The following is an 11,586-nucleotide window of genomic DNA, read 5'->3' on the forward strand; positions in this document are numbered from 1 at the left end:
GTGGTTGAACAAGTTTACATTCCCACCAACAATGAAGTAAGGTTCCTTTCTGTCCACATCCCCTCCAGCATCTGTTGTTGTTAGAGTTCTTGATTATAGCCATTCTAACTGGAGTGATTTAGTATCTCAATGTTGTTTTGATTTGCATTTCTTTTATGGCTAGGGATGTTGAACATTTCTTCATGTGTTTATTGGCCATCACACCTATAATTCTAACCACTCTGGAGAATGGGATCTGAGGATGGAAGTGTGAAGCCAGTCCAGGCAGAAAAGTCCGTAAAACTGTTATCTCCAATCAACCACCAAAACAACTGGAAGTAGAACTCAAAAGAGAGAGTGCTAGCCTTGAGCACAAAAGCTAAGGGACAGTGTCCAGGCCCTGAGTTCAAGCACCACAACCAACAAAAAACATTTTTTTTGGGGGGGGTCCGGTCGTGGGGCCTGAACTCTGGGCCTGGGCGCTGTCCCTCAGCTCTTCAGCTCACAGCGCCACTTCTGGCTTTTTTCTTTTTTGCTTATGTGGTGCTGAGGAATCAAACCCAGGGCCTCAGGCATGCAAGGCAAGTGCTCTACCACTGAGCCACCTTCCCAGCCCCCAACAAAAAACATTAAAAAAAGAAATGTAATGCAAAACATATGTGTATTCATAAAAAAGGTTACTTGCCAACAAAATGGGTTGAACTGTGAATGTCTAATTGCCCATTTTCTTCTTTTCTATCTTAATTTCTGGAAGATACACCTTACATCACTTGTCAATTATGTTTTTAAGTTTTGAACTGCTTCCCAAAGAAAAGTAGGGAACTTAGAAATTGGGGAGGGGGTTCCATCACTCCAATATTACTTCAAGCAGGAGAAAAACTAAAGAGGGAAACTGGTGCATAGCATTTAGATGTGCAAAATCAGTGTAGATGACGTGGACCACACTGTGGGTCCAATAACTGATGGGTTAAAGTATAAAGCAGCGGCAGACCCAGGCAGGAGGGAGATTGTAGTTTCTGGATCCAGAATGCCTACAACTTATCTTTGGCCCTCCAACAAGCCGCCTGACACCTCTATGTTCAGTCCCATCTATAATGGGAAGGTGATCAGAGTTTCTTCCTCACAGGCTTGAGTGCATTAAATGTGTTAATATTTTTAATTTCTAAAATGGTACCCAGCCTGTTGTAAATGCTATCTATGTATTTGTTCAGTAGAAAATAAAACAGTAACAAAAGTACTAGATGGGTATACTCAGAGATATGCAATGCAATGGGAAAGTATTACATATACTCCAAATAGGGGATCTTCTTTTTCCCCCATGATTAAAAAAATGTTATAGAGGATGTACAGAGGAATTACAGTTATATAAGTCAGGTAATGTGTAAATGAGTACATTTCTTTTGGGACAATATCCCCCCCTCCTTCCCTTGGGATTTTCTTTTCTCTTTTTTTCTTCTTTCTTTTTTTTTTTTTAAATTCTGTTATGGAGCTGGAACTCAGGGCCTGGGCACTGTTCCTAAGCTTTTTTGCTCAAAGCTAGCACGCTACTACCTTGAGCCACAGTACCACTTCTGGTTTTCTAGTGGTTAATTAGAGATAAAAGTCTCACAGAGTGCTAGGTGCTGGTGGCTCATGCCTGTAATCCTAGCTACTCAGGAGGCTGAAATCTGAGGATCACAGTTCAAAGCCAGCACATGTAGGAAAGTCTGTGAGACTCTTATCTCCAATAAACCACTAGAAAACCAGAAGTGGCGCTGTGGCTAAAGCGGTAGAATGCTCGCCTTGAGCTGAAGAGCTGAGGGACAGTGCCCGGGCTTGGAGTTGAAGCCCCATAACCGACAAAAAAAAAAAAAAAAGTCTCACAGACTTTCCTACCTGGGTTGGCTTCAAACCACAATCCTTAGATGTGAGCCTCTGAGTAAGCCAGGATTACAGGTGTGAGCCACTAGCCCCTAGCTCTTATATAAAATAATAACAGCCAGCACTGGTGGCTCATGCCTGTAAGCTACTCAGGAGGCTGAGATCTTAGGAATGTAGGTCTCAGAAGGAAAGTCCTTGAGACTCTTATCTCCAATTAAGCACCAAAAGAGAGCCAGAAGTGGAGCTGTGGCTCAAGTGGTAGAGGGCTAATATTGAGTAAAAAAGCCCAGGGACAGTGCCCAGACCCTGAGTTCAAGCACTATGATCAATAGTAAATCAACCAACCAATCAATCAATAATATATAATAGGTGTTTTTTAAAAAAAAAAAGATGTTACCTTCTGACCTGAAACCCCATAAATGCCAATCAATTCTTCAATGCCATCTAGTACAAGTATACATGGCTTTAAACTGATGGAGGCCATGAACATTTCTACAAGAAGTGAAAAGACCAAGACATTTGAGTCTTCACTAAGAAAATCCATTTCAAGATCAGTACCTACAATAGAGAAATTTAGAGTTGAGCAACTACAATATGGAAAAAGATCACTCGCATTTTCTAATATCATGTTAGAGAGAATTGGATGAGAAGAAAAAGAAGCCATGTAATTGGTGACATTTCTGTATCTTAGCACTGGGTATTTAAGGAACATGGTCACTCCCCTACGCCTCCAACCATGCTCATGTACTGTCTGACCACACTGGCCCTCTTTTCCTTCTAGCTCATTCTGCTCTATTTCCAGCCTCAGAGCTATTGTATTACTTTAGCTTTCCCTGTAGCCTGCAATGTTCTTTCCTCTGACTATCATCTGGCTGGCCTCATCTTGTCAGTGGGATGTCCCCAGCTAGTGCAGTAGAGGAGATGGCTGGCTCCGGTCCCGTAGAAGCTCAGGCTACCACCTAGAACTGCCTCATTCCTCAGACGGCAACGTATTTGCAAAGAGCATGTGAGTGAGGCTCATCTGCGTATCGTGTCCAGGCCAATGCTCAGAAGGACAGGTGGGCCTTTTGCATCCTTCCCTTTCCTCCAACCAAAAGTTGAGGGCTGTGAGACACTGGGGGTGAGATAGAAAGAACTGCATGGAGCAAAGATCTTCTATATCTAACTAGCAAGTAAAAATCAGCTTCCGTTTGAGAGTCACTGAAATGGGATTTAGGTGACATAGCAGCTACAGAGACATGGTCCCCCGACCCCTCACCTGCACAGCCCTGTCACCTTCCTGCATTCGCTGGCACAGCATTTAGCATTATGTGATAATTTGCTTATTAATTTGCTGCCTTTCTCAATCAGAACATTATTATATCCATAGTTTATTTACCTCACTTTCACTAATATTCACTGAACCCAGAAGAGTACTGAAGAGCCAACCTATCAGTAAGGGAATCAGCAAAGGAACTTGCTTTGATAATAGTGAACTGGAGGAGATGTAATTAAGATGCTGGGGAGGAGGGGGCACTGAGAAATGCTACTCCTGAGCTACTTGCCTGACTCTCTCCCTCCTCATGTCCCTCTCTTGGTGAGACATGCCCCTCAGTAGATGAATGGATCAAGAAAATGTGATAGATAGATAGATAGATGGAGGAAGGAAGAAAAAGAGGAGAGGGAAGAGGAAGGGAAAGAAGAATGGAGAGATGGGGGGAGGGGAAAGGGGAGAGAAGAAAGAGGAAAGGGAGAGAAAATTTGGCTGAGTGGAGAAGGGGTAGACACATGGACAAGACAGCATGAAATTGACATTAGACCTAGTGAACACTAGCCACTCAGGGGTGGCTACTTGGCCAAGCACTTTCTGATTGAACATGAAGTCTAGCTCCATTACCGTGGTTTTCGTGCTGCAGCTCTGTGATGAAGTAATGGATCACAGACATGATGTCACTGCTTTCTGAGGTACTCCCCACAAAATACGGGATCATCAGTACGTTCGGATATTTGTTTTTGAAAGAATTCACCCAGCTGGCAATCAGAGTGGACTTCCCACAGCCACGTTCTCCAGACAAGAGCAGAATAGACTTGTAAGCTGGAAAAGAATTTACTCTGGAAAATAAAGGGGTAAAATATAGTCAAGAATATTTACCAAGGGAAAGATAGAGGTAGGAGGAAGAAAAAAAGGAGGGGAGGCCAAATTTTTTCTTCCATATATTTTTCTTCTCAGAGAAAGTTCTAGTCTCAACTTTGGCTTTTGTTGGTTTCAAAGAAGTCATTCACCTGCTTGCTTTGGCTTTGTCTTGTGTAAAATTTGAGAGTAGAGAGAGAAACAGTAGCTTTGGAAAATAATCCAGCTACACAGATCCTACGGTTATCCAATGTAAACCTAGAGCATGTCAGAGGCTCAAAACCTGGTAGAGGAAACACCATTACCCTAGCCCATTGCCCTGCATGCCATCACTAGGCTAGTCTTTGGTGTAGCATAGTGAAAGGTGATCTGAAACTGAACCATTTATAGACCAGGAATTCCTGTCAATCTTGATGATTACAAGTGAGAAATCTAATTAAATCACTGTCGCTGTTGCTGACTCAACTAAGAAGTAGATTGAGACTTTCCCAAGGTGTTAGCTGGTAGCAGTGAATAATGTGGTGTCTACAAAATGGAAAAAGCAAGATATAACTTGTCTTGTCTTGTTGAATTTTTAGTGAAAAGCTTCCACATAGGCAGAAGAGTCTTGGATCCATGAATATGGTAGCATAGAGGCCCTAGCCTGTGCCCTACACAATTGTGAGTCCATAAATATGTGTCTAGAGATTTTTCACTGATATGGGTACCATGAGAAGAGAGGTTTCCAGGCTTATCCTATTAACTATCAGGTAGTTACTCAGTAGCAAAGCTACTGACCAAAGTGGTTGAATAAGTACTTGAAGGAATGGAACAAAAAGTATGAACCTGACTACAGATTCAGCACAACAAGATCATTAGTTTGAAAACTCCTTAAAACAGAAACCCTAGCCAGGCACTAGTGGCTCACACCTTAATCCTAGCAATTCAGGAGACTGAGGTCTAAGAATCATGGTTCCAAGCCTGCCTGGCAGGAAACTCTATGACTCACCACCAATAAGACACAAGTGGAGTGGTGGCTCAAGTGGTAAAACATGAGCCTTGAGCAAAAACAACAAAGGGACGCTGACTCATGCCTGTAATGCTAGCTATTCAGAAGCTGAGATCTGAGGATTGCATTTTGAAGCCAGCCCAGGCAAGTAAGTCTGTGAGGCTCTTATCTCCAATAAAGTATTTTTTTAAAAAGCCTAGAAGTAGAGCTATGGTTCAAGTGGTAGAGCACTAGCCTTGAGTACAAAGAGGCTCAGGGACAGTGCCCAAGCCCTGAGTTCAAGCCCTAGGACCAGCACATAAAAAGAAAGAGAAAGGAGCTAGAACAAGAGAGAGGTAAGAGAGGTCCCATGCCCACCCCCCCACCTGCCCAGGGCTTAGAATCTTGAAGACAGAGGAGAAAGTATGTTATATACTAGAAAAGCTTTGCAAAAAAAAAAAAAAAAAGCTAAGTAACTGCTAATAATGAAATTCTACTGAGGGGTAGGATTTACAGGCTCTTTCTTAGAGGAAGGGAGTGAGTAAAGGTAGCCATTCCAAATTTGGGAGATCACATTTCCCAAACTCAGGCTGTTTTGCTTGAACCCCATAAAAAAGCTTATTAAGTCAGTCACTGGTAGCTCATACCTGTAAATCCTAGCTACTCATGAGACTGAGATGTGAAATTAAGATTTAAGGCCAGGCTGGGTAGACAAATTGGAGACACTCTTATCTCCAGCTAACCAGAAAAAGTGTAGAGAGATGGCCAAGTAAGCCCACAAAGGCCCAGTATGAGCGCACGCACATGCACATATACACTCATGCGCGTACACACACAGAGGCTTGGAATTTCTTGACATCTTACCTGAGAACAGAGTCTAGGCTAGACACTGATGGTGAAGAGTTAGGTTCAAGTTCCACGTCCTTTAAGGCAAATTTTTCCAACATGTCAAAGATCCTGTTTGCTTCCTTAGAAGTAACAAACACTTGCTTGCATTTCTCAGTAAATTCTTCATGATAGAAACGTTCAAAGCTGTGCTTGTAGTCTTTATAGTCAAAAAGATAAGTGTTAAGATCTTACATTTGCAGTTCCACATTTTCCAATTGTACTTGGTTGTTATAAATGACCAGAAAGAAGTCTGCCTTCCTTCTCTGATCACATCATATTTAACAGTTCATTCTAGACAACACTCAAAGAAAACCCTAGTCCAGCCATTTGACTTTGTACTATTCAGAAAAGGAATTTAAGTGGGAGTCAGTAATTTCAAGACCCCAGAATGACAAAGGCAAAACATGTTACTTTTTCAAATTGTTAACTATGTGTCTAATGTTATCTAATTTGATTGGCTTGTGGAGTTTAGCGGCATTTTAGGATAAGATGACTTACTATGGCTGACAACAGCGGGGTAGAACTGCCGCTCTGTCTTTGAGCAGCAAGCCCCTAACACACGGGTAAAATAAGGGAGAAGGTCAGACAACTGGATGATCTTTGAGGCTCCTTCAAGTTCCAATGTATTGTAAATCCAAATTTGATGCCTAATTAAAGCTGAACTGTCAAAATGCTCCCTTGACTTTGGAAACACCGTTCACCAGGTTTGTTTTTTGTGAGGAAATTGAAGGCTATCATCAACAAATAGGGAAAGAAATGTTTGTCTGGTGGGTTTTCAACAGACACACCTCATAGCTCTGTGATTAACCAGCTATACCATGGTTTAAGTTAGGGCCAGAATAGATTGGAGAATCTCAGTCTAGCCAAGGTCAACTTCAAGCTTTAATATCATCAAGATAATTTGGGAATGGCCTTATAGTTCAACAGGTCTCTTGAGTTAATCTTAACCTTTACTCTTTAAACTCGGGCCTCTCCAAGGACATTAGAAATATTTCTCTTTTTATCTTTTGGTGGTACTGGGATTTTAATTCAGGACCTTTCACTATCTAGGTTGAAATTTGAGGATCAAGATTTGAAGCCAAGCCTGGAGCTGGTGGCTCATTCCTGTAATCCTAGCTACTCAGGAGGCTGAGCTCTGAGGATCGAGGTTCAAAGCCGTGAGACTCTTATCTCCAATAATAAGAGTCTTATCTCCAATAATAAGAGTCCGTGAGACTCTTATCTCCAATAATCCACTAGAAAACTGGATGTGGCGCAGTGGCTCAAGCAGTAAAGTACTTGCCTTAAGCTGAAGAGCACAGGAACAGCACCCAAGCCCAGAGTTCAAGCCCCACGACCAACAACAACAACAACAACAAAAGATTTGAGGCCAGCACTAGATTATTACTCTACCACTTAAACCACATTTCCCAATCCTCTTTGTGTTAGTTATTTTTCCAGATAGTCTTGCATTTTTGCCCTAGCCAGCCTTGGATTGCAATCCTTCCACTTATGCCTTCTGAACTGCTAGGATTATAGTTATATACCACCAAGTTCAGCTTGTGTGTTGAGATGGTATCTCACTAACTTTTTTCCCAGTTTGCACTCAAACACTGATCCTTCCAGTCTCTGCCTTCCAAGTAGCTTTGATTACAGCCATGAGTCACAATGCCCAGCTTTGACACTATACATATTTCTAAGAGTTAAGAATAGTGTCAAGTGAGTATCAATGTTGCATTAGTTTGTCCTTTGTCCTGCTGTTTCTGTGATTCCCTTTCCCTTCCACAGATCAAATAATCTTATATACAAGACACAAGGTACAGAAAACTAAGAGAAACAAAAAAGAAAAAAACTACATACAGATCTTAGGGCTCATTTCCCTAACATCACCTTATCTGACCTTTTCTGCTTGACTCAGACATATACTAGATATTGCAAATAAGGGAAACCATGGGACCTATGTTTCTTTGGGCCTGGCTTACTTCACTTAATATTAATTTTTTCCAAGTCTTTCCATTTCCTAACAAATGGGGCAATGTCATTCTTTCTGATGAAGGCATAGAATTCCATTGTGTATATATGTATTCAAATGTTTTTTTTTTACTTTCATGCGATTGTTTCTAACACATTTATAAGATTATTTCTTTGTTGCTTTGTATGTCCCTCCCACAGTATAACCCTTGCTTTCACTGTATTTGATGTTGGTATAATTTCTGGAGGGGAAGGGGAAAAACAAATCGTTTAAATAGGGATACAGGTGGACCCATTGCAACAATGAGATGTACAAGTCGTTATGTCGAAAACCAACTTTACAACTTTGGTGCGGGAGCGGGGGAGGGGAGTGGGGAGGATTGGGTGGGGGGATAGGGAGAGGATGGGAAGGGATGGGAAGGGCAAACAAAGGAGGAGGCTACAATGCTTGATAAGAAATGTACTCATTATCTTGCCCATGTAATTGTAACCCCTCTGTACAGTATTTTCACAATTAAAAAAAAACAATGCAACCTACTTTTCTTTGACCTTGGCTTACTAATGCAACATTGATATTCAATTGATACTATGTTGGATATGAGCCTTACAACCTGGGGGGGGGGCGGGTAAGAGGGGGAAGTGGGAGAAAATGAGGGATGAGGTAACAGTATTTAAAAACAAATATACTTAACCAGGCAAAGGTGGCTCACACCTGTAATCCTAGCTACTCAGGAGGTTGAGATGTGAGGATCACAGTTCAAACCCAGCCCAGGCAAGAAAGTCTGTGAGACTCTTATCTCCAGTTAACCCCAGAAAACCAGAGGTGGCGCTGTGGCTCAAGTGGTAGAGCACTTGCCTTGAGCTGAAGAGCTGATGGACAGCGCCCAGGCCCAGAGTTCAAGCCCCATACCCACCACCACCAACAACAACAAAAATATACTCATTACCTTACTTATGTAACTGTAACCTCCCTGCTAATCACCTTTTCAATAAAGATTTTAAAAATAAATTAATTAAAGGGTTAAGAATATAAACTGATATGAGGCATGGTAGCCCGTACTTATAATCTCAGCACTTGGGAGAATGAGGCAAGAAGATCCTAAGAGTTCTGGGTCAGCTTGTTCTATATGATAAAAATATGTCTACACACACACACACACTCACACACACAGTATAACTTTACGTTGCCTACCAGGACTACTGGCTTCCCAAATGGCTTAAGACATTTATCCCATAGATGGCTATTAAGAACAAAGTATAAAGGACTTAGGGATATTGCTCAATGGTAGAGTGTCCATTCGACTAGTGTGTTCAAGGCCCTGGGTTCTATCCCCAGCACCACAAAATCAAATAAATAGACAGATGCATAGATAGAGACAGATGAGAGATACAGAGAAAGAGATAGAAACAGAGAGAAAAAGAGAGACAGAGAGAGATAGGTTAAGAGTATAGCTCCAGAGTAGAACACTTGCTTAGCATCTGTGAGGCCCTGGTTCAACCCTCAGTGCCACAAAAAAGTCTAAAACAAGGAATCATCTGTTAAAACTGAAAATCAAAGGCTAAAAAAAAAAACTACTATTGTGAAGTAACCTTAACCTAAATAGACAGAAAGGTCTGATTCTTATACACATGGTTGAGTATTAATCAATAAATATGATAAAGAGTGTGATTTGTAAAAGAATTTATCAAGTATTTCAGACTCAGCTTCTCGAACCCATTTGTTACCTGTTTACAGTCGTCATTGACTGAGTAACCACTATGTGCCAAGCACCGGTTTTAGGTGCTTTGCATGTGTTATTCCACTCAAGGGAATTACTATTAACTATTAGAATACACTAAATCTTATCAATATTAAATAATTTGCACAAATCCACACAGCTTGGAAGTGAAATAACTAGGATCTAGGGTCATGTGGAGTCAGATTTTAAAGCTATAAGGCTAGACTTGGTTTGGCTACAACACGCGTTGTCTCTACCCTGGATCCAGTAACCCTGGTACCAGCACTAGATTATCATGTGGGCTCTGCTCATCCCCACTCTCTATTCACGCTGTCCACCTGTGGCTGTACAGGTAGCCCATGCATCAGAGCATCCCATTCACGTGGTCCCAGTGACCAAACCAAAGGAGCACAAAGGGCCCAGCTATTCTGGGCCTCCTCTGAGCTCCCTAACTTCCTAAACCATTTCCCAGGACTCATCAGCTGTTATGATCAGTTTTGAAAAGATTCAAAATGCAGAGAAGTATATATTACAGAAATGTGGTAATTATTTTTTTCTTGGTGCCAGTCTTGGAGCTTGAACTGAGGGCCTAAGTGCTATCTCTAAGCTTCTTTCTTTCCTCTCTCTCTCTTTCTTCCTTTTTTTGCTCAGAGCTAGCACTTTTATCACTTGAACCACAGCTCTACTTCCAGCTTTTTTTTTTTTTTTAGTGGTTAATTGCAGGTAAGTCTCATGCACATTCTGGGCCAGGCTGACTTTGAACCACAATCTTCAGATCTCAACCTGATCAGTAGCTAGGGCTACAGGCATCAGCCACCAGTGTCCAGCTCATTTAAAATATTTAAGGAGTATTTTTAATCGTTTATAAGTTCCTCTCCTAGAAAGACACATAAACCATTAACTTGATATTGGTAATGGGGTTAACACTCTCATTCTCTCTCTCTCTCTCTCTCTCTCTCACTCGTGCTCTGTTTACTAACCTTTATTTTCAGTTATCACACTGAAAGGATAAAGTTTTTCGATCACAATCAACCAGTCCTTCAAGACCAGCTCACCCAACTCATGGAGCTCTTTATAAAATCTGACAGGGAGCCCTTTGCTAATGATCTTGGCCTTCAGCTTGCCAATCTTTAATTTTTCTTCTTCATCTGCCAGAGAAACTGAAGCCAGCTTCTCCTTCTCCTCAACAAAAGACTTCAGCAGCGTGTTCCCAGTCCGGAAGTAAAAATACTGAAACTGAGATTCCTTCCGGAAGGCTGCTTGGATGATTTCAAACTCTATCAGACTGCAGTTGGGAGTTTCCAGAACCCAAGGATAACCATTTTTTGCAGCTACATAGAGATTCTGTTCTTCTCTGGATAAACTTGCCAAGTCTGTTGCTTTGGAGAACAGGAAAGGTGTATAGTCAGGAAGGAATTCTCCATATGTGTGCCCCAGCAGGCAAATGAAAAAGGGAAAGCAGTTGTTTACGTTGTCGAGACAGAGCTTCAGATACTGGGAGTGGAGACAAGAATACTGTCTGAACAGGTTATCTGGGAAAGGTTTCAAGGCCTTCACAGCTGACAACCTCAGGTCCACAGCTTTGAAGTACGTGCCCCTGGAACTGCAGATTTCATTGAGCTGAGGGAAGATGTTGTTTGCCAAAAAATCTCTTTCTTCTTCAAAATCATTCATTGTTGAGCAGATATATGGACAAATGGGTTTATGATATTTTAAAATCCATCGGGTGTCATCTCTCTCCATGTTCATTTCCCTTGGCGTAGAGAAGATATCACGCTTCCAACAGAATGAGTTCCTGGTGCATCAGGCCACCAACTACCACTGCTTCTAAGTCTTCCTGCTAATTATTTGCTCTGAACAGACAGAAATATTCCACCCAAATTATTTTTCTTATACTGTCATTTGAGCATTAGAGATGCCAGCCACTTCAGATCACAGTTGAAGAGCAATCTAGCTTTAAGTCAGAACTGAAAAAGGGAAAACATACTCATTTTAGGATTATGGGCAGTCCATGTGACTTGTGTTCCCCCAAAGCTTTTGCTGAGGAACTAAGAACCACAAATTAGTGGGTACTGGACACAGTCTTCCCTTCTTCTCCTATACCCCCAGTCCAC

The 11,586-nt window shown here is 41.6% G+C and overlaps 1 protein-coding gene across 1 annotated transcript in view; it reads right to left on the reverse strand.

Moving 5' to 3' along the window:
- Nucleotides 1–11,374, reverse strand: part of LOC105988454 (tetratricopeptide repeat protein GNN-like) — a 49,069-nt gene extending 37,695 nt beyond the window's left edge. Inside the window, exons 1-4 of the mRNA XM_013020092.1 lie at nt 10,453–11,374; nt 5,787–5,961; nt 3,716–3,945; nt 2,237–2,397 (exon numbers count right to left, since the gene is read on the reverse strand). Coding sequence (XP_012875546.1) covers nt 2,237–2,397; nt 3,716–3,945; nt 5,787–5,961; nt 10,453–11,221 — 1,335 coding nt within the window. The 5' untranslated portion in view covers nt 11,222–11,374. The remainder of the gene's footprint in view (nt 1–2,236; nt 2,398–3,715; nt 3,946–5,786; nt 5,962–10,452) is intronic.
- Between the last annotated feature and the right edge of the window lie 212 nt (nt 11,375–11,586).

Source organism: Dipodomys ordii, unplaced genomic scaffold (genome assembly GCF_000151885.1).
Source record: "Dipodomys ordii isolate 6190 unplaced genomic scaffold, Dord_2.0 Scaffold3, whole genome shotgun sequence".
Taxonomy (NCBI): Eukaryota; Metazoa; Chordata; class Mammalia; order Rodentia; family Heteromyidae; genus Dipodomys; species Dipodomys ordii.